At 33.8% G+C, this 24,440-nt stretch overlaps 1 protein-coding gene across 1 annotated transcript in view; it reads left to right on the forward strand.

The window, feature by feature from the left end:
• Nucleotides 1-24,440, forward strand: part of COL24A1 (collagen type XXIV alpha 1 chain) — a 391,649-nt gene that overhangs the window by 284,342 nt on the left and 82,867 nt on the right. Inside the window, exons 38-43 of the mRNA XM_064588890.1 lie at nucleotides 12,809-12,862; nucleotides 14,696-14,803; nucleotides 17,714-17,767; nucleotides 18,237-18,290; nucleotides 18,920-18,976; nucleotides 23,904-23,957. Of these exons, the coding sequence (XP_064444960.1) occupies nucleotides 12,809-12,862; nucleotides 14,696-14,803; nucleotides 17,714-17,767; nucleotides 18,237-18,290; nucleotides 18,920-18,976; nucleotides 23,904-23,957 (381 nt within the window). The remainder of the gene's footprint in view (nucleotides 1-12,808; nucleotides 12,863-14,695; nucleotides 14,804-17,713; nucleotides 17,768-18,236; nucleotides 18,291-18,919; nucleotides 18,977-23,903; nucleotides 23,958-24,440) is intronic.

Raw genomic sequence — 24,440 nt, forward strand, 5'->3', positions numbered from 1 at the left:
TTACCAATAATTTTGATTCCTTTAGCAATAATTAAAATAATGCTATCTCACCTCTTCCCCAAAATAATAAGTAACTGTACCAGTGTATATCAACATGACATTTGAATTTTGAGGGTGAACCAGAAATGTCGCCTGTTTTTCAGCAATTGGCAAATTGAGTCTTTTTTCCCCTCTGGTTTTACATAAGTGGTAAAGTGCCCATTTCTCCTCTTTCTTGCCCTCTCAGTCCTGGAAAACTATGATAGGTGTTCCACTGCAGCAAATACAAAGCATTAGAGAATCACCCCCCCTCCAAATTATCTTCAAACTATGCGTCCAGGCTGAACAATAGAATTTCACTTAGATTTTCTCATAGAGTCCTTCCAATAATCTAGTGGTGCTTTATTTTCCCCACTTTACAACTGAAAAAAAAAAAAAAAAAAAGAGCAGGCTCAGAGAAAGCTAAGAATATAGCAGATACCAGAGCTGGCTCTATCTAGTTCCTTTATTATGACTTCCGTGCCTCTCAGCCACACTACTCCATGAGGTAACCAGGCTCGGGCTTATATTTCGCCTTTTTGGAGTTCTTGATATTTTTCATCTTTTTTAGAGGAGTCATCAGGGCTGGACTCACAGAGAAGCCAAGTAACAAATGCTGAAACTGTGATTATCTTTCTGAGAATTCATATCAAATTCATTTTTATATGAGAAAGTCATTAACCATTAACAATTATTAATACTTTAGCATGGATTTTTTTCAATCACCTAGTCTGTTTCCCCAGCAGAACACTAAATGTTGGTGAGGAGAACAAAACTAAGATAAAGAAGGGTCTAGCCATGCCATAGGATAACAGGCATGAGTCCCAGATGGGGATAATGCAGCATGACAGCTGGTAATGGGCGGAACAGAGATGAAAAAAGGGGCTCAAAACAAAACATGGAAAAATGATAAACACAGATTTCATCTGCTTCATAATTTTTCCCAGGAACAATCTTGCCTCATACATATCTTTGGTGCCTTTTTTAGTAACAACACATGTGTGTTTCTTTTTTATTCTTTTTGTTGTTCTCCTTGGAATTTTAAATGCCTTTCAGCTCATAAACTCAATAAAAATACCATGGCACATTTTTTCAAAAGAATTTTATGATCCAAGGAACTATTGCTTAATGATACAGCATGATGTTGGATTTATTTTTCACTTTAAAAAATTCTTCCTTAGGCAATGTCACAGAGATGCTACCTATTCTTAAAAAATAAACAAGAAAGAGAGTGAGAAAAAGAAATAAAACTTGTTTTTCAAGGAAGGAAATGCTTTTCTTTCTAGAAGATTGGAAAATGAGAACTAGATTGAAAAATAAAGCAAGGGAAGCATCAGTAACAAATTCCCAAATCTAAGATGTAGACTTCTTTGAACAGAATTTTAAAATGTATATTTTATGCTTGAATTCTGTGCTAAAGTGTTCAGTTGTTTAAATGTATAACTCTGTATGGGGAAAGAATTTGGAAACATCTGAGAAGAAACATCTGCCTGACTTATGGTCTATCACCCATTTCTAAAAAAAAAAAAAAAAGTCTATCACTGTAGTATCTAACATCTAAACAGATGTGAAATTATGAGAGTTAAAAGTTGAATATATAAAAATGAAATGGTCTTCTTTTATTCTGTTAGGACAAAACTTGGTTGGATTTACTGAAGTGTGATTTTTACCATTTGTATAAAATGGTATGATCATTGTTACTAGGGGAATGTCTTAAAAAATGAAGCCAAGTAAAGCTAAGAAGCTTTCTCAGTAGAATCTTTAAAAGCAAAGTCAGAAAGATGAGAGGACTTATCAATAGTTAGAAAAGAATGATAAAGGTATACATGACTCTTATTTCTGAGGTAATTTCCTTGGAAACCCTGAAAAATGGTAACTTTGTAAATTTGAGGTCAGTGGCATTAAGAAGCAAAGGACTTATTTAAATCTTTATCTTCTGAATGATTTCTATGACTCTGGTCTTAGGCTTGTTTGTTCTGAACTGTTGTGTCATAAACCAACACAGAAATAGAAAGAACCCTGCACTGACCATTATGCAAGAATTGTTCTACCACTATCCCTGCTCTACTACTAAAGAGCTGTACATTGTTGGGTGAGTCATTCTTTGGTTTCTCAGTTTACACATTACACATAAAGGGAACTATGCAGAACCTCCCAAGATGGGAGGGATGCTGAATGGGCAGGAGTGTTCTTCTATTACTAGGTGAGTCAGGAAAAAATTCTTTGTATATATATCTAGCATATTGGCTTCTATATAGGCTTTCTTTGGAAGAAAAGGCTCTATAGCTTAAAAAAAAAGCATTAGCTTGGATGTTCCTAAATTTTTATTAGCCTTACAGATGGTGACTCTATGAAATGTATTTGTCCATTCAGTAATTCAACAAAGTTTTTGAGTACCTTCTATGAACCAAGAACTCTGCTAAGTAATGGGGATACCAAGGGGAACAAGATTAGCAAGATTCCTGATCTCAGATTTTATAATATTGTGAACATTGACCATAGACTAGACCATTGCAAGTAGTGGTAAGTGCAATGATGGTCATAAATAGGGTGATGAAAAAGAATAGCTGGTTAAGGGAAGAGAAGCCTGCTTCCAACAAGGCATTGAGGGGAGGCTTCTCTGGATAGGGGAGGATTAAGTTGAGACCTGAAGAATGAAAAAGAACCAGCCCTGTAAAGAACTTTGGAAGGTGATTCAAGGTAGATGGAAAAGCAAGAGCCAAGAGGTGGAAGTGAAAATAGTCTAGGTGTTTTTGGAAAACTAAAGGGAAGCTAATTATAGTTGTAGCATAATGAATAGTGAAAAGTTGTTTGAGATGAGCTTAAAGAAATGAATAGGAAGCTGATCATGAAGGATTATTTAAATCATGGTAAGAAGTTTGGGTTTTATTTAAAGTATAGTAAAAAGGCATTGCAATATTTCAAGCAGAAAAGGAACATAGTCTGTGATAGGAATCACTATATAACTTGCAAACTTTGTTATTAGCTATCTCAATGGATACAATAAACCTAGGGGACAAAAATAGAACAAAATGAATTTGAATTGCAAGAGCATGTTATGTACCAAGATAATTCAAAGTGGGAGAGAATGGTCTTTTCAACAAAAGGTGCTAGAACAAGTAGAAATCTGCATACAAAAAAATAAAGTTGGACCCTTCCTTATACTACACACAAAAATTAACTCAAAATGGGCCTTAGGCTGAAATTTAAGAGCTAGAACTATAAATGTCTTGGAAGAAAACATAGGCGTAAATCTTCATGACCTTGATTTATGCAATGTTTTCTTAGGTAACACCAAAAGTACAAGTGACAAAAGAAAAAAATAAATTAGACCCCATTAAGATTAAAAGTTTTATACTTCAAAAAACACCATTAAGACAGTGAAAAGACACCTGTGGAAAGGGAGAAAATATTTGCAAATCATATATGATGATGGACTTGTATCCAGAATATAAAGAACTTTTCCAACTCAATAGTAAAAAGGTAAACCAGTTGAAAAACATTTAAACAGATGTTTCTCCAAAGAAGATATATACTTAGCCAATAAGCAATTGAAAAGATGATCATCATTAGCTATTAGGAAAATGCAAATAAAATCACAATGAGATACCACTTCACTTGACTAGGATGGTTATAATAAAAAACGTTTAAATTAAAAAAAATACCAAATGTTGATGAGGATGTGAATATACATTGTTGATGGGATGTAAAATGATGCAGCCACTTTGTAAATCAATTCGGCAATTTCTCAAAATGTTAAACATGGAGTTACTATATGATCCACCAACTGTATTCCTAGGTGTATACCCAATAGAATTGAGAACAGGATTCAGACAAAACCTTGTACATAAATGTGTATAGCAGCATTATTTATGATAGCCAAAAAGTGGAAATAACCCAAATGGTCATCAACTGATGAATTAGTAAATGTATATTAATGAATGTAGTATGCCCATGCAATGGACTATAACTTGGCAATGAAAAGAAAAGATATAATCATACATGTTACAACTTTGATGAATCTTGAAAACATTTTGCTTAGTGAAAGCAGCCAGTCAAAAGAGACCAAATATTATATGACATGTCCCAAATAAGGCAAATCCAGAAAGACAGAAAGTGGGTTAGTGGTTGCCTAGGGCTGGGGGTTGGAGGGCAGGGCAGTTGTTGGGAGGAAATGGGAAATGACTGCTTATGGGTACAGGGTTTCTTTTGGGGTGATGAAAATGTTCTAAAATTTACTGTGGTGATAGTTGCACAGTTCTGTGAATATACTAAAAATCATTAAATTGTACACTTTAAATGGGTTCATAATATGGAATATGAATTATATCTCAAAGTTGTTTAAAAAATAGATGTGATGTGTTACTTTGAAGACAATACAGCTATTCTCACATATTTAAAGTAATAGACTGGAATCCCAACTCCTTCTATTTTATGAGTAGGCTCAACATCAAACCAACTATTGTCAACGTGACATTTATATCAAAGCATTCTTATTTTTATAATTGTTGAAGAAATCTATTATAACATGCACATTTAGAAATTGTTGCTATTTTTCCAGTCTGCCCTGCAAGCCTCTAAATACACAAACGGGTTGCAGTGGGTATGTTAACTTTTAATAGCCAACATTTTGGAGCAAGATGTTTCTTACGCATCTCAGAACAAACACTAAAATAAACCAGCCTAATATCAGTGGACGTTTACTGCCACCCACCCTCCCCCCAACCCCTGCAAGAAGAGAAAACAACCTGTCTTTGAAGAGAAAAAATACGTGGACAAAAGAATGAGGGGAAACCTTTCTGATTATAATGTCAGAAGAAAATACAATATAGAATACAGTCAACCCCCTTTTCCACACATAATGTGTTCTTCCGTGTACAAAAGTTTACTGTGCAAAATGTTCCAAGTAGATCCATATGCTACATTTCTTAGAAACTAAAAGTTTTAGTAGTATAAAAATGTCTCACTACTCTTCACCTTTTATTCATAAACTTTGGTTTTACTTCCAACTTTAGTACATGCTTTTCAAGATGTTATTTCTTTACAAATGGATACAAAGTAGACTAGGTTACTGTCTGATTAAGGCTAAATATTTTCTACTTTGGGCATGCATTCTATCATTCATTTGTTTATTAAATATTTTTTAAGCATCAATTATATACCAGGCATAGTTCTGGGTACTAATGTTATAGCAATAAACAAAACAGGCAAGTTCCCTTCCGTCTTGGAACTTACACTGTAGTGTGGGAAGGCAATGTAAACAAGAATGGTTAATTTCTGTTAGTGATAAATGCTGTGAAGAAAATAAAACATGGTAATGGGATAAAGAGTTACTAAGTATAGGCTACTTTACATTGGGGTGGTCACAAAAGGACTACCTAGGGTTACACTGAGCGAGATGCCTGAAGATAAGAAGAAGCCAGTCATGTGAATATCTAAGAAAAAGCTTTCTAGGCAGAGGGAACATCTAATGCCAACGCCCTAAGGCAGAAAGGGCATTTATTAGATGCACTGTTAGGAAGGGGGAAGTACGGCCAAGTAGCTAGAATGTAATAAGCAACTGGAAAACATGATGTCAGAGAAATAGAAGGAGCCAGATCATGTGGAGGATTACAGACCATGATAAGAGATTTGGAGATGATTCTGATTTCAGTGGACAGCCATTTGGACGGTTTTAAACAGCGAGATGTGTTTGATTAACATTGTTAGTGATAATGTGGGGTATTTTGAAGAAACAGACTATGAGGTTAAAAGTGGACTTAGAAGGCTGTGGCAGCAGTGTAGATGAAAAGTGGTATGGTGGTTTGGAATGTAAGGGGGCAATAGAGATAGAGAATAGTGATCCAATTCAAGACATATTTTGGAGATATAGCTGACTGGATTTGCTCATTGTTTGGATGTTGAGAAAGAGGAAAAAAATTATAAAGAATAAATCCTAGGTTTTAGCTGGAGTAATTGAATCGGTAATCATACTATTAAATGTAGTATGGGGCTACAGATTGGTACTTACATATGTGCAAATATGTGATTTCATTATTTTTGGTTCATCTGGGTTTCCTCACAAGTTCTAACTTACTGATTAGTGAGGAGTTGTTGGGGTCTGGGGGGAAAAGAAATTTTTATCTTTTTTATTTTTTAAAGATTTTATTTATTTATTTGAGAGTAAGCAAGAGAGAGAGAGCATTAGTGGGGTAGGGACAAAGGGAGAGAGAGAAGCAGACTCCCCTGCTGAGCAGGGAGCCTGATACAGGGCTCCATCCCAGGACCCTATGGGATCATGACCTGAACCAAAGGCAGACACTTAACCAATTGAGCCACCCAGGTGCCCCAGGAGAAAAAATTTTGAAAGCTTAAACAATTTATTCCTATAAGTTAGTAGTCTCCTTAGATAAGACTCAGACTCTTATGATGTGGTTCTCAAATTGATCAGTTCTCGACCTCCCTCTTTTACTCCTTTCCATTAGAGAGTCTGAATGTCTGCTGATGGCAAGGATGAAGAGGTGTTGGTTCTAGATGCTGGTGTTATTCATAATGATAGGGACATAGAAACATTCCTTGTCAATTTGCTTACTGCCTACCCTGCTGGTCTGTGATGATGATGTCTGTAGCTGGTAGTTTTCATTTCTTTGGTTGGGGGCGGGGTGATGTTCCCTGTCAGCTTCCACTAATCTGCAGATCCCTCTCAGGTCTTCTGGATTCTCAATCAGTTCTAGTCCAGGAAATCTGCTCTCAGCCCTTATGGCAGAGCCCCATCTTTCTAGAGTAATGACCACCCCACACACAGACACACACACAAGCTCCCCAGGGGTTTCTAAGTTCCCATCTACATCATATAGGAATCAAGGAGTAGCTCAGGAAAATTTAACAAATGTTCCTCATTTTTACTTTCCTGAGCATCCAAATTGATGTGGCCATAAACCAAGTGGTATCTAAAAAGAAGGTAACTTTCCTGCATCCTGAAGAAGTAGTAGGGAACAAAGGTTTTACTCTGCCAAAACTCAGAAAGAGGAAAATCTGAACAACTATGTCTCTCCCTCCCTCTTTGCCTTCCTGCATACTCCTGGAATCAAAACAAACAAACAAACAAACAAACAAACAAACCAACCAACCAACCTGGCTGTCTCTATATTTCCCCTATGTCATATCCTCATCCTTCTATAATCTAGTAAAAGCCTTAGAGTTCTACTGCGGTAGATGGAAAGTGTGTCTTTTCTATAATATAGGACAGCCCATGTGCGGGGTGCTCCAGCCTCAACTTGTGAATTTTAAAGTTGGAAACAATGAAAACAGAAAAATTTTCTTAATACATCCAGCCCTTTGGCATACAAACCCCTCAAGGTGAATAGGGTAAAGTCTATATATTCAAAAAGGCAAAATAGAAAAGCAATTTTAATGATTTTCAAAATATTGCCCCATTACAGCAGAGATGGGGAAGACAAGGAGAGACAAGGTTTAGGGGTTTGAAGAGGGAATTCAAGGCTCAGTTTGGGAAACATAAAGTTTGAGATGCCTATTAGAAATTCAAAAAGATGTCAGTAGGTGGGAAAATCAGAAGGTCACTGGTGCAGTCAGGACAGGTGACATAACTTTAGGAATCATTAGGCTATAAGGAAATAAAGAGATGCTTTAAGTACGTAGAAAATTTGAGAAGCATGCTGCCATGTAAACAAAAGTTTTAAAAAGTTGCAAGAATGGAAAACAGTTTCAGATAAAATGAGCCATTGGATTGTTGGATTTGGCTATTTGAAGGTCAGTTGTCCGAAAGGAAGAAATTTCAGAGTTGTGGTAAGAACAAAAGCCCAAACAAAGACAGAATGAGAAGTAAGGAAATAGTGACAATGAGCATACACAAATCTTTCAAAATGCTTTGCTATGATGGGGAAGCAAAAATGGAACTAGAAAAGTACATGAGAAATTGAATGAGTGAATAGAAAGGGAGGGAGGGACATGAGGTCAAGGAAGGATTTTTCTCAAATGAGTGCTATCTGGCATATTTAATTGCTGTTGGAAGTGATTCATTTAAGAGAAAAAAATTGATAGTGCAAGTGTAGGAGAAGGCCTTGAAAAGGACATGGGGTTTAGATGCAAGTGAGGAGCTGGCCTCAGAGAAGAAACAGGGAAACTTCTTCCTTCGTCAGAAAAGGGGAACAATATGTGCGTACATAAGGAGGTGTGCTGGTAGGTTGGGTGTTGGGAAGAGATGGCTCTTGCTTGATTGCTGCTGGTCTCAGTCAGTATGAGGCAAGGTTATTAACTTGAAAATGAGGTGAGAATGGAAGTTTGAAGAAGGTGCAAGCCATCTTGCAGAATAATAACAAATTTCTCAATTATACACATTTGTGAGACTTAAATTTGTCACATTTTTACTTTATCCACAAATTTTTATTAATATTTAAATATATAAACACGATGATACTTAAACTGCATTATTGGTTGGCAGATAGCATTTCCACACAGTAGTGTCAGCTGACACCTGAATATTTGAGTTCAGTGCAGTTATGGAGTGCTGATATAAGAAAAGGGTTTATGAATTCCCTCTCATACAAGTATTGCAACAAAAGCCTAACATTTTGAAGGACTTTAAGTTTAAGTCACATAACTACAAATTAAAGAAAGAAAAAATATAATCTCAATAGATGAAACAAAAAGTATTTCTAAAGATTTAATATCCATATTGACTGTCATACATAATGGTGAAACTTCGAAGAAATGAGCAAAGATCACCACTGTTCACTATTTCTCTTCAACATTTACTCAGAGACCCAGCCAGTGTAATAAAACAAGAGAAATAATCTACAGATCAATTATTAAAATTAATGAGATTTTAGCAAGATGCTAAATATAAGAATATGCAAAAATATAGATTCCATTCTTCTTCCCCAGCAATAAGCAGTTAGAAAACTTGAAAAAATACTATTTACAATACAATCAACAACAAAATTAAGCACCTAGGAATAAATCTAACCAAAGATTTGCAAAATTTTATTGAAAAAAATATGTTTATTAACAAAGACCTAAATAAATGGAGAGAGATTTTATATTCGTGGATAGGATGACTCAGTATCAAAAAATTATCATCTCTCCCCTAAAGTAGTCTATAAATCCAGTATAATTTTAGTCTAAATCCTCATAAGAATTTTTTATAGGACATGATTCATGAAAAGTGATTTTAAAAGGAATGTGGAAGAACGAAGGGCCAATATCAAGACAGTTTTCAAGAACAAGTTGCAGGGGGTGGGAGCACAGCAGTGTGTGGAAGAGAGGACTTGCCCTACCTGATATCATAACTTATAATTAAAGCTAGAGTAATTTGGTCAGTGTCATACTCATTCACAGGAAGAGACCAGTGGAAATAGAAGATAACCTAGACTGAGATCTCAGCATATTTTGAAACTTGAAGTTTGATAAATTGATTATAGATTTCAAATCATTAAGGAAAGGATGAAATATTCAATAAATGGTACTGGTACAGTTGGTTATCCAAATGGAAAACAAAATAAAACAGCTCCTTCACACAAATGTGCACACACACAGAAGAATGAAATTCCAATTGAAGACCTAACTGTGAAAATCAAAATGTTAAATATGAGAACATTTATGAGAATATTTCATGAACACCTGAGGGAGAGGAGAAGGATCTCCTAAACAGTGAAAGAAATAAGAAAATATTGATGAATATGACTACGTTAAAACTGCAAACTTGTATTAATCAAAAGTTATGTTAAACAAAGTGAGAAAATAAGCTTCAGGCTGAGAGAAGAGATCTGTATTATATAGAATGAGCAAAATACAAGTATCAGGAATATGTATAAAAACTTTTTTTTTTTTTAAGATTTTATTTATTTATTTGAGACAGAGAGAATGAGAGAGACAGAGAGCACATGAGAGGGGGGGAGGGTCAGAGGGAGAAGCAGGCTCCCTGCCGAGCAGGGAGCCCAATGCGGGACTCGATCCCGGGACTCCAGGATCATGACCTGAGCCGAAGGCAGTCGCTTAACCAACTGAGCCACCCAGGCGCCCTGTATAAAAACTTTTAAGGGCACGTACTGAATGGAGCACTGGGTGTTATATGCAAACAATGAATCATGGAACACTACATCAAAAACTAATGATGTAATGTGTGGTGATTAACATAACATAATTAAAAAAAAACCTTTTATGTATAACTCAGTAAGAATAACTCAGGAGAATACTGGACAGAAGATAAGAGCCAGAGATTCACATATAGATGCCAGATAACTATATGAATAGATGATCATTCCTCCTTAGTAATCAGAAATATGCAAATTGAAAACACAACAGTATATCATTTTCCATAATGAGATGGATATATTTTAAGTCTGATAGTACCAAGCATTACAGAAGATTTAGAGTAATTGGACTCAAACATTGCTGTGGAAGTGTAAATTGACAAAGCTACTTCGGAGAACAATTTGACAATATCTTGTCTACTTGATGATGCACGTATTTTATAACTCAGCAATTTAACTTCAGGGGCTATACCCTAAAAAACAAAACAAAACAAGCAAACAAACAAAACTGACATGGCACATAGAGGGATGCACAAGGTATTTATTGCAGCACATTATCTATAACAGAAAAAAAAAAAAAAAAAACACACCAAAAACTCATCAGTAGGAAAGTGTTTAAATAAGTTGTGATAAGAAAATGGAAACCTGTAGAATTAAAAACAAAGTGAATGGATTAAAGACATTGATTAATTTCAAAAACAAAATGTGTGTTTAAAAAGTTTCAAAAGAATACATAAAGTACACTTATTTCAAGTTTGAAAAGTTGCAGAATAACCATATATTTCAAATGGAGTAAAAGTATAAAGAAATGCATGGGAATGATAAACAAATTGCGGGCAATGGTTGCACCTGAGTGAAGAGAGAGGGTAACGCGTTTGGAAAGGTATGTGTAAAGGGACTTCAAGTATGTACATATGTATATTGCTTCTTTTTCTTCAAGTAGGTGGTGGGTACATGGGTATTTATTGTACCTTCTAATATCTTTTTATATATAATTAAATATCACATAATACACCTTAAAAAGGCAACAGTAGTTAGTGAGAACTAACACTGAGCTAAATTCTTCAGTATAAGTCCAGTTCTTTCTAAGCATTTCATGCATTATCTCATTTAATCTTAGTAACCTTTTGAAAAGGTATTATTTTACCTCTTTTATATTAATGGGAAACTGGGGCCTTTAGAAGTTAAATAATCTACTTATGGTCCTATTGCAGTAAGGTACAGAGCCAGAATATGAAACGAGCAGCCTAACTTTTAAAAGTTCACACTATTAACCTCTGATGAAGGTTAATCTGCCTCTTTTTAAAACTCCACATTAACCACAAAGAAATCTCGGGTTAGTGCAACTATCATTTCAACCTCTGGATGCAGCTAGAACCACAGCAATAGAACTTAACCCATTTTGGCTTCTAAATTCAGTGACTTTCTGAGGCTAGAAGAGCATTTGCTCAGGAACATAGGGTATGAGTCACTTCCTTAGGTATCTGTTTATTCGTTCAACAAATATTTATCAAGAGCCCACATAGCACAGTGGTAAACCGCAATTTATTTCTTGTCTACGTCATTTTTGCCGTTTGCCAAGCTTTGGGACACAAATTTGAGATTTCCATTTTCATTTCCAACTAATGCAAGGAGTGCTGTGATTAATTCTTAGCCATTTTAGAACTTGCATCCTCTGGCTTACTGTGGATCTCATTTAAGCCTAATTATTGTTGACCTGCAAATTCACATGACATCTGAAATACTTTAGCCAATTTTTACTTTAAAAAAGTATATATTAAAAATTTCTGTCTAAACAAAATACAGATTGAAATGAAAATATTGTTTTAAACAGTTTAATATGACTACCTCCTTTTTCTCCATGTATTTCCCTCTCTCCTTTTTTCCACAGACTAAAGAAAATCTCCTAATCTACTCCAGTAAGATTTTGAGATTCTTCTTGACCATGTTTTAGATATATTTTATAATCCTATACCATCAACAAGATGTTGAACCCACAGTAGCTCATAGAACTGCTAAAACGGATGCACTGGGTTTACTTTTCTCACCAATTAAAATGGGTTACACTGAAACCAAGTAATTTTTTTCCTCTAATAAAGAACAGTTTAATTTTATCTATCTTGGCTGATTTCTTTTTTTTTTTTTTAAGATTTTATTTATTTATTTGAGAGAGCAAGAATGAGAGAGAGAGAGAGTACATGACGGGGGGAGGGTTAGAGGGAGAAGCAGGCTCCTCGCCGATCAGGGAGCCCAATGCGGGACTCGATCCAGGGACTCCAGGATCATGACCTGAGCCGAAGGCAGTCGCTTAACCAACTGAGCCACCTAGGCGCCCTATCTTGGCTGATTTCTATATGTAAATTTTACTCACTAGTAACAGCTAGACCTCTAAATCATTGTGACGTATTTTTAAACAATTACACAGGGGCACCTGGGTGGCTCAGTTGGTTGAGCCTCGGACTCTAGGTTTTGGCTCAGGTCATGATCTCAGGGGAGCCCACGTGGGGCTAGGTGCTTGGTGCAGAATCTGCTTGAGATTCTCTCCCTATCTCTCTTCCCCTCTCCTGACTCGTGCACGCACTCTCTAAAATAAATAAAATCTTTAAAAATAAATAAATATTCAAACAATATTTATTGTTGAAAAGTAATCCTCATTTTTACATAGTGTTCAATGCAGTGGTTATGTGATGTAAGTATTTAAACACTCCATTTAGTCCTTTCCTTAACAGTTTATTTTCTTTTTTATATTGGATATCCAGGGAACTGAAGGAATTGTGGGAATTCCAGGACAAAGAGGTCGTCCAGGGAAAAAGGTAATTTTTTTTAACATCTTTTTATGTTGTTTTTTTTTTACATTTTTTTTTTTTACATCTTTTTATGGTACATCTTTCTTCTGATGTGCCCCGAGCTCCATAGAATGTTGTGATGTTTTTATTTGCACTAGATATAAAGTAATAAAGTACTATAAATTGTTTTTAAAAGGCATTTTTGTGTAAGTTAATATTTAACTCTACTTAGGAGTACCCATCACCTTAATTATTTAAAGGCAAATTTCCTACTTTGTAGTTTGTATAAAGATCTTTGCCGTTCCTTTTTCCTGTTTGCCAAAAATTCTTTAGTAGAATATGGGCAGGAAAAGAGAGAAAAGGAAAACATTATACCATTTGTGGTATTTGGTAACAACTTTAGTAAAATGGTTAGGGGACAGGAATATGACTAGAATTGTTTCTGTGTTTATTTGTACTATGTTTATCTAAATTGAAAAGGTTAATGATTGATTTTATTTTTCCCATATATGGGCTAAGAAACACAAATAAAGAATGTGGTTTATTTGTTTCTTTTATATTTTACTAAAAAATGATATATTTATAAAATTCTAGAATGTTATAATGAAAAATTCATCTTTGTATGGGGTCAATAATTTATTCAAGTATTGGTGAGACAGAAATGATTTTCTTAATTCTACCACAACAGTTCTGAATATATTACTGTATTTAGCTTCAAATCATACCATATCTAGTCCCCAAAGTCTAATTTTATCATTTCTACTAATATACACCCACTCCATCTTTGTCATGATGTAGGGACAGTATAAGTGAGAATAAAAGGTAAAGAAAAATTAATGAGGTAAATTTTAGTAGCCATTCTTTTTTTTTAATGTTTCAAGTTTTTATTTAAATCTAGTTAGTTAAGATAAAGTATAATATTAGTTGCAGGAGTAGAATTCAGTGATTCATCACTTAAATATTTAGTAGCTATTCTTGCCCATGAAAATAACCCCAATATTGAAGTCTCTTTTCATCATACATAATGTTATATCTAAAATCAACATTAGAAGTGGGACAGTGTAAGTCCTTACAATAACCTGCACCCCTGGGAATTATTATGAATACCAAAAACTTCCTGCCTATGATCACAGTCTAGTTTTTCTTTGTATCTACTTGAATATCAATAATAGAACAGGTTGGTTCCCACTTTCAGAAAACGAATTATAGTACTTAAAGTTGCTTCAAAGAAGCTGTATTTTGGTGGTAGAGAATGATCAGTCAGCTTGATGGAAAACAGAAGGCAACTAACTAGTTTTTAAAAGGATGCAAAATGATATAAAAATATTATCGATTAAAAAAGATGTTATGGATTTTTAAAGGCAGACTCCAAACCAGTGAGTGATGATTCTGAATATACAGAACCATACACTGGAACCTTTTTGCATTAAATAGATCTTTGTGGCATTGAAGTTGTCTATAGAAACAGGCTTCTCATAGGGCCTGTGTTTTCTCATGATGACAAGAAATACGTGCATGCATGCAAACATACATACATAACAACTTTCAAAATAAAAATCTTAGTTATTTTGTAATTCAGCAAGAACACCAAATCTCCCCTGCTTGTTAGGCCAAAATTATTTTTTAAATGTTCTTTCTCCTAAATTACTTTTAGTTATATCTTTAGGTTAACCTAGGTGGTGATGGTGTCTTATTATCAGTGATGGTCTCTACTACTATTAAATTAAAGCAAAGTTACTATTTACAGAATTTTGCTTACAGAATATCCTCTGGTGTCTTTCCAAGTATATGATATAGTTAATTCATCTAAGTAAAAATCTGTTTTTTCTCACTTTTCTCTCTTATTAATGACATCCACAGGGTGATAAAGGACAAACAGGGCACACAGGAGAAATTGGAAGCAGAGGTGCTCCTGGACAAATTGGGGAAAGTGGTCCTAAGGGTGCCAGAGGAACTAGAGGTGCTGTGGTTAGTATTTGATTTGTTTCCAGACCTGAGTTCACTGTGGATGGAAAAGAAATGTATCCATGTCCTTAAAGTTTCATCCCTTGATTAATTTTACAGAGAAAGCAATAGTTCCATTGAAAATAATCTACCTCCATGGGCTGTGGAGAATTGTAAGCATTCCACAGTACTTAAATGGCTTAGTGGTTTCTGGACATGGAAAAGGGAGAGGGGGAAAAAAAAGCTCAAAATGGAAATAAAATATGAAATGAAGTTTTAAAAAAATCAGATTATAACTCCTAACCTAAGTAAGAAAGTTTATATTCTTTGCACTTAAAGTCAGAATTTAATATCTGTATAAAACTACACTGTCGGGATTGGCAAATTGCTTTGAAAATTAGATTTATTTAAAGGTTTTATTTATAAGCTTGGACTCCACATGCTTATCTGGAGATTTTTTTAACCAGCTGTGATCAATATCCATAACATCTAATATTTAATCTTTTGCATGAATTTTATATGATGTTGGAAGCAAGGGTCGCATAATACCTCTGAACCTATAATAGCAAAATTTTATTCCTAATATATTGGACTAGTTCAGAAAGTCCTAGCACAAGAGATGCAGAATATTTGTGATTTAGTGTTTAGTGTTTTCACTGTTTCATAAGCTTATATACAAAATGCATGTATCTTTCCTACTCTCCATTAAATGTCACAAATGCTAGACTTTTTACCAACGCCTTCTTGAGAGCATTGCATAATCCATCTGTTGTCTGAGGAAAGTTTGTTTCAGGCTCTTTTTACATATTCATCTTACTACTTCAGGTCTTTCTTACTTCCTTTTATTTAAATTATTACTATTTCTCTGCTTTTGGCTTATATGTTAAAGTACTTTATATGATTAATTTTTAATGAACATCAGAATTAATCTGAAGTCTTGCCATCAAAGTAGGCTGCTACTTTGGATTTTGTTTAAAAAGAATATTCACTTTTTGAATATTGACACATATTTAACCTTCCCAAAGGTTTCATCAAATTCACTCTCCCACTACCAATACTTCCTATTAACTCTTTTGATGTTTTACAATCTGATAAGTGTGTCTCATTTTCTTTCTATTTACATTTCCCTGATTGCAATTAAGTAATTTGTATTTTTTTCTGGAAATTGCCTTTTCATGTGTACTTTACATAGTTTATATTAGGTTGTTTTTTTCTTATTGACTTGCAATAATGCCTTATATATTTTAGATAATATATTTTGTTAAGTATGTTATAAAATATATTACAAATACATTTCCCTTTCTACCATTTATCTTTTAATATTTTTTGTGATATCTTTTGCTGGACAGAGGTTAATTATATAGCCAAATTTGTCAGTTTTTTACTTTATAGTTCTAGGTTTTATTTCTTCATTAGAAATGCCTTTCCCACCTAAAGTATATAAAAACACTCTTCTATATCTTTCTAATACTTTTAGCTTTATTTTTACCCCTAACTTATATGAAAATTATTTCTTTGCTATGAAATAAGTTGTAAAGAACTGATTTTCTCTTTTCCAAATTGAAATTCAGTTGTCTCAAAATCATTTAATAGTCAATCTATTTCCCACTTTTCTGAAATACTACCCTTACCATAAACTAAACTCTCAAATATTTATTGGCTTTTTTCATTCTCTCTGTTTTCTTCCGTCACTCTGTTAGTCTGTTTTTAGGTCCAATACCACACTACTTAAATTATTTTACTATTACAGTATTTTTTGAGATCTGTCAGGGCAAGTACTCCATATTTCATTTCTCTAAAAAGTTCATCTCTTACCATAATTCTCTCTTCCATGTGAACCTTAAAAGCAGCTCTTTAAGTTCTTTAATATTGAATCTTTCAGTAGAGAAGCACTATATGTCTTTCCATTTACTTATATCTTCTTATATACCTTTTAATAAAGTTTTGTTATTTCCTCCATTCTGTTCTTACCTCTATCTTGTTAGGTTTATTGTTAGTTTCTTACGGATTTTATGATTTATAATGCAGTCCTTTTTCCCATTATATCTTCTTATTGATGCTGTGTAAGATACCTATTTACTTTAATATTTTCACTTTATATCCACTTTAATGATAGGTGGTTCTCATGGGTTCTTTGGATAAATAATCATATTTAGAATTTCTAGTTTGATATTTGGTTAGGCATACACCTAGTCTCTGCCTTAATTCTCTCATCTCCTGTTTAGTTTCAAACTCAAATAGGAGAGTTGATGTGGAAACTTTTTAATAGTATGAAAGATAAGACATTCATTATTAGGATTATTATTTTTGCTCTTTTCAGTTATCTGAGTCACATTTTCAGTATTTTGGGGGCATTTATTAATTAGCCCTAATTTATATAGTATCCTCATCTGCAAATTATTGATAAGAAAAGCAATAGTAGGGTGATTATTGTACATAAGTTGTCAATCATTTCTATTTTAACAAGTTTGACCAGAGCTGAAACTTTATCAAAGCATCTGAAACTATCAATGAATATGTTCTCCTTGATCCCATTGTGACAATATGAAAAACTATCAGGCTATATTCTAATATTCAGTGATGCACATCTACCATAAACTTTGACAGGTGCAAACTACATTTCCAAGAACTTACTAGAAACCTATCAGATTCTAACAACTGAAAATATTTTTCTTAATATGATTAAGAATATTCATACCAGAAATAAACTACAGAGATGTGTTTTTGGTGGGACTTTTGTGGTTCAGAAGAAAAATAAGACAAAAGTTAGAGTGTTATTTTTTGTTTTTTCCATTTCAGACTAAGTAAAATATTATACCTCAAAAAATCTAAATTTTAAGTAATAAAAGTACTAAATAAATAAATAATAAGAGTATAAGCTTAATGGTTTAAACAGTTGTTTGTTTTCTTTCTAATATTTGCTTTGTTTTTTAGGGACACTTAGGATTGATGGGACCTCATGGAGAACCAGGAATTCCAGGATATAGGGTAATCATTTCTAATTGGAAATTAAAACGTATTTACATGAAAATAGTTATATAAAGATGTCATCTCAAATATGCAAATTAAGATGAAATCTCACTGATAACAACCTTTCTAATATATTTAGGCCTCAACCGCCTAGAGAATAAATCTCGTTTTTCATTCAGAATATTGCCATATCTAGGGCGCCTGGGTGGCTCAGTTGGTTAAGCGACTGCCTTCGGCTCAGGTCATGATCCTGCAGTCCCGGGATCGAGTCCCGCATCGGGCTCTCTGCTCGGCAGGGAGCCTGCTTCTCCCGCTGACCCTCCCCGCTCTCATGCTCTCTCTATCTCATTCTCTCTCAAATAAATGAATAAAATCTTTAAAAAAAAAAAAAAGAATATTGCCATATCTAATAGGATGGCCTTGGTGTTATTAGGTAGAACATGCACAAATTATATGGTGAATGTCTGCTTACTTGTCCTTTTGTTAGGGCCATCAGGGTCAACCAGGACTTTCTGGGTTGCCAGGACCTAAAGGAGAAAAGGTATGTGTGCATATTGACTTTTTAATACTAAAGTTAAATATTAAATTTTTGTGTTCTTTCTGAAAATATGCATGGAAACATTTTCAAAGAATAAAAGAAACACTTTTCAACTTGGGAAGTACTGCAAATTCTAGAAGATAAATAATAAAAGACAAAAATGTAAACAAGTCATTAAGATGTCTTCAATCGGCTGTCTCAAGATATTCATGAAATAATATATGTTAAAGCACTTTGCAATCTGTAAAGCTTTGTAAAAGTAAAATTAATTACTTATTAAAGAAATTGTGAGACTACAGATTAAATAACTGATACATTTGTAGTAAAATTTTTTATGGATTAAGAATAACTACAACAGTACTCCTGTTGACTTACAATATCATTGCAAACTTGAAACTTCGAGCAAATTCCTAAACTGCTTTTTATGTAATTAAAGCAGATTGACACTTCTTAGAACCTATAGGAATCACACCTGTATAAAATATCCTATGCTAAGTTTTATAGGTAAAAGTTTTCCATTTAAATAGATAAAGATAGTATATTTCATAACATGTTAGATAGTAATAGCCTGCATAGTTCAAAGGTTATTTTATTAATTTGGTTTTGTTTATAAATCATTATCTTCATTACAGGGTTATCCAGGAGAAGATAGCACAGTACTAGGACCACCTGGGCCTCGAGGTGAACCAGTAGGTCTTTTTCTAAAATTATTTTTATGTTTCAAGATAAAATGCAATGAAGATAATAGATTGACAGCACCAATCACATCTTTTCAAGGAATTTTGTTTTGTTAGTTTCATAACATGATTTTTATAGGCCTGCACTATTTGTAGCTATATAATCTAAATGCAAAGCCCCATCTGTGTTGGGCTCCATGTTAGGTGTGGAGCTTACTTAAGATTCTCTCTCTCCCCATCTCCCTCTGCCTCTCAAAAAATATAGTAAAAACAACTATATCTACAGTAATTAGCTAAGGGATACACAAAATAAAAAATGTAAATTATGACAACAAATACACAAAATATGGGGAAGGAGAATAAAAATGTAGGACTTTTAGAATGTGCTTGAACTTAAGGGACTATCAACTTAAAATAGACTGCTATGTACATTGGGCGTTAAATATGAAACTCATGGAAACTGCAAGCCAAAAAACCATGATAGATTCACAAAAAAAAGAGAGTGAGAGAGAAAAGAATCCAAATATACCACTAAAAAAACCATCAAATCACAAGGGAAGAGAGCAAGAGAAGAACAGAAAAGAACTACAAATACAACCAGGAAACAACTAACAAAATGTCAATAAGTACATACCTTTCAATAATTACTTTAAATGTAAGTGGGCTAAATGCTCCAATCAAAAGACACAAGGTGACTGAGTAGATAAGAAAAACAAGACCCATCTATGTGCTGCCTACAAGAGATTCACTTCATACCTAAAGACACACATGGATTGAAAGTGAAAGGATGGAAAAGAAAATATTCCATTCAAATGGAAATGAAAAAAACCTGGGTAGCATACTCATATCAGATAAAATTGACATTGAAACAAAGACTGTAACAAGACATTAGGAAGGGCATTATGTAATGATAAAAGGATCAATTCAACTAGAGGATATAACAATTGTAAATATCTATGCAACCAACTTAGGAGCACCTAAATTTATAAAGCAAATATTAACAGACATAAAGGGAGAAATCAACAGTAATACAATAAAGTAGGGCACTTACATCTATGGATGGATCATCCAGAAAGAAAATAGTAGCCTTAAACAACACATAGACCAGAGGGACCTAATGGATATATACAGAACATTCAAAAACAGCGAACACTCATTCTTCTTAAGTGCACATGGAACATTCTCTAGGTTAGATCACATGTTGGGCCACAAAGCAAGTCTTAATAAATTTAAGAAGGCTGAAATCATATCAAGCATCTTTTCTGATTATAATAGTATAAAACTAGAAATAAATACCAAGAAAAAAAAAACTGGAAAAAAACCCCACAAGTACATGGAAGCTAAACAACATGCTACTAACCAAACAAGGGGTTAATGAAGAATTAAAGAGGAAATCAAAAAATACCTGAAGACAAATGAAAATAAAAACAGCATCTCCCAGTCTACTACAAATAGTTATATGCCAATAAATTGGACAACCTAGAAGAAATGGATAAATTCCTAAACATGTATAATCTTCCAAGACTGAATCAGGAAGGAATAGAAATTTGAACAGGCTGATTACTGGTAATAAAAATGAATCAGTAATCAAAAAACTCCCAATAAACCAAAGTCCAGGACCAGACAGTTTCACAGGTGAATTCTACCAAACATTTAAAGAGGCATTAATACCTATACTTCTCAAACTACTCAAAAAATAATTAGAGGAAGAATGCTTTCAAATTCATTCTATGAGGCTAGCATTATCCTGATACCAAAACCAGATAAAGGCAGTACAAAAAAAGAAAAGAAAATCACAGGCCAATATCATAGATGAACATAGAATATACATGCAAGAACATAGATGCAAAAATCCTCGACAAAATATTAGCAAACAGAATTCAGCAATACATTAAAAGGATCATATACCACGATCAAGTAAGATTTATTCCAGGAATGCAAGGATGGTTCAGTATTTCAAATCAATCAACTTGATACACACATTAACAAAATGAGGATGGGGTGCCTGGATGGCTCAGTTCAGCATCTGCCTTTAGCTCAGGTCATGATCCCAGAGTCCTGGTATCAAGTCCCACATTGGGCTCCCTGCTCAGCGGAGAGCCTGCTTCTCCTTCTGCCTCTGCTGCTCCCAATCCTTGAGCTCTCTCTCTGTGTCAAATAAAATCTTTAAAAAAACAAAAACAAAATGAAGGATAAAAATCATATGATCCTCTCAATAGATGCAGAAAAAGCATTTGATGAAATTCAACATCCACTTATGATGAAAACTCTCAATAAAAACCTCTATAAGAAAGGCCATATATGACAAAGCTACAACTAACATCATACTCAATGGTGTAAGCTGAAGCTTTTCCTCTAAGATCAGGAAAAATAGAAAGGTGCCTACTCTCACCACTCTTATTCAACATATTACTAGAAATCCTAGCCATAGCAATGAGAGAAGAAAAAGAAAGAAAAGGCATCCACATTGGTAAGACAGAAATAAAACTGTCAATATTTGCAGATGACATTATACTATAAATGGAAAATAAAGATTTCACCAAAAAGCTATTACAACTACTAAATTGAGTAAAGTTTCAGGATACAAAATTAATATGTAGAAATGTTGCATTTCTATACAATAGTAACAAACTATCAGGAGAAATTTAGAAAACAATCATTTACAATTGAGTTGAAAATCATAAAATCTCTAGAAATAATTTTAACCAAGGAGATGAAATACTTGTATTCTGAAAACTATAAGACATTGATGAAAGAACTGAAAATGACAAAAATAAATGGAAATATATACCATGTTCATGAGTTGGAAGAAATAATATTGTTAAGATGTTCATACTATCCAAAGCAGCCTATAGATTTAATACAATTCCTAGCAAAATTCCAATAGGGTTTTTCACAGAACTAGAGCAAATGATCTTAAAACTCATATGGAATGACAAGACCCTAAATAGCCAAAAGAATCTTGAAAAAGAAGAACAAAGCTTCAGGTATCATGCTGCCTGATTCAAACTGTACTATAAAGCTATGCTTATCAAACAGTATGGTACTGGCACAAAAATAAATATATAGATCAATGGAACAGAATAGAGAGCCCAGAAATAAACACACACTTCTATGACAATTAATCTATGACAAAAGAGGCAAGAATATACAGTGGGGAAAGGATAGTCTTTTCAATAAATAATGTTGGAGAAACTGGACAGCTGCACGCAAAAGAATGAAACTGGACTACTTTTTTCCCACTACATGCAAAAATAAAATGAAGTAAAGGCCTAAATGTAAGACCAGAAATCATAAAACTTCCAAAAGAAAACAGGTGTAAACTCTTGCACATCAGTCTTAGAAATATTTTTTTGGATCTGTCTCCTCAGGCAAAGGCAACAAAAGCAAAAATAAACAATTGGGATTACATCAAACTAAAACGTTTTTTCAAAAAAACAAAAAGGCAACCTTCTAAATTGGAGGGTATATTTGCAAATGATATCTCCAATAAGGGATTATTATCCAAAATATACAAAGCACTCCTACAACTCAACACAAATAAAACAATCTGATTTTTTAAAAATGGGGAGAGGACCTGAGTAGGTATTTTTCCAAAGAAGACATAGAAAAGGCCAACTGACACATGAAAAGATGCTCAACATCACTAATCAGGGAAATACAAATCAAAATCACAATGAGATTTCATCTCACAGCTGTCAGAATGACTAGTATAAAACAAACAAACAAACAAGAAATAAATGTTGGCAAGTATGTGGAAAAAATTCCCACCTTCATGAACTGTTGGTGGGAATGTAAATTGGTGTAGCCACTATTTAAAACGGTATGGAGAGTCCTCAAAAAATTAAAAATAGAAATACTGTATGATCCAGCTATTCGACTTATGGGTATTTACCTGAAGGAAATGAAAAACATAATTTGAAAAGAGACATATGCACCCATATGTTCATTGCAGCATTACTTACAAGAGCCAAGATATGGAAACAACCTAAGTGTTTACTGATAGATGAATGGGTAAAGAAGATGTAGTATGTGTATACATACACACACACACACACACACACACACACAATGTGATACTACTCAGCCATAAAAAGGAGTGAAATCTTGCCATTTGTGACAACATAGGTGCACCTACAGGGCACTATGCTAAGTGAAATAAGTTAAAGAAAGAAAATACTGTATGATTTTACTTATATGTGGAGTCTAAAAAACAAAGCAAACAAAACAAAACATAAACAGACTTATAAATCACAGAACAAACTGTCCAGAGAGGACGGTGTAGGGAGATGGATGAAATAGGTGAAGGGGATTAAGAGTTACAAACTTCCAGTTATAAAATAAATAAGTCATGGGGATGTAAAGTATAGCATAGTGAATACAGTCAATAATATTATAATAGCTACATATGGTGACAGATGGTGACCAGACTTATTCTGGTGATCCTTTCATAATGTGTATAAATGTCGAATCATTATGTTGTATGCCTAAAACTAATATAATATTGTATGTCAACTGAACTTCAAAAAAATAAAAATAAATCAATAAAAAGATTATTAAATATAGTCTTCTAATTAATGAATGATTCAGATTAAATCTTTATCATTTTAACATTAAGTAAAAATGCAAGTTATTTTGCCAACATGCCTAACATATTTTATACATCTGAAAATTTATATTGTTTAAGTGGACTTCATTTCTTCAATATTTTTTCTTGCAGAATCATTATGAGATTCTCTTTAAATAATTCCATGCTTATGATGTTCTTGTTTTTATTGAAATTCAATCTTTTGAAATTATTTAGTAGAACTAAGCAAATTGTTATACATTTGGTTTCATATTTTTGGAAAAAATTATTTCACACTAACTGTGTTATCTTCATTCACAAATACTTAGATCCAACTGTGAAATTGATTATTTTTGCACATGGTCTCTGCAGGGTCCAGTTGGGGAACAAGGAGAGAGAGGAGAGCCTGGAGCAGAGGGCTATAAGGTAAATACAGCAAATTTCACACCTTGCTTCTACATTGAATTAGTGTTCTCTGTGATTTTTCTCAGTTTCAAATGAAAATAAGCATCACTGGGATGCCTGGGTGGCTCAGTCGGTTAAGTGTCTGACTTCGGCTCAAGTCAGGATCTCAGTGTCAGGGGATCAAGCCCCTAGTCAGGTTCCCAGCTCAGTGGGAAGTCTGCTTTCTCCTCTCCCTCTGCCCCTCCCCCTTTCATGCTCTGTCTTTGTCTCTCTCTCTCTCTCTCTCTCTGTCTTTCTTGTTCTCTCAAATAAATAATAAAATCTTAAAAAAAAAAAAAAGAAGAAGCATCGCTGAGTTATTAGTAATGTCTTGTGGTTTTGATCCTGGAACAAGCCTAGCTCTTTGTACTTTCTGTTCCTTCTTTCTAGAATCATCTTTGTCTTCTCCCATTGCTGCTTTTTTCTCATCATTAAGATCTCAGCTAAAATGTTACTTCCTGAAAG

The sequence above is a fragment of the Mirounga angustirostris genome, unplaced genomic scaffold (assembly GCF_029215605.1).
Source record: "Mirounga angustirostris isolate CCGP_5_RB_7025 unplaced genomic scaffold, mMirAng1.0.hap1 SCAF_4, whole genome shotgun sequence".
NCBI classification, from domain to species: Eukaryota; Metazoa; Chordata; class Mammalia; order Carnivora; family Phocidae; genus Mirounga; species Mirounga angustirostris.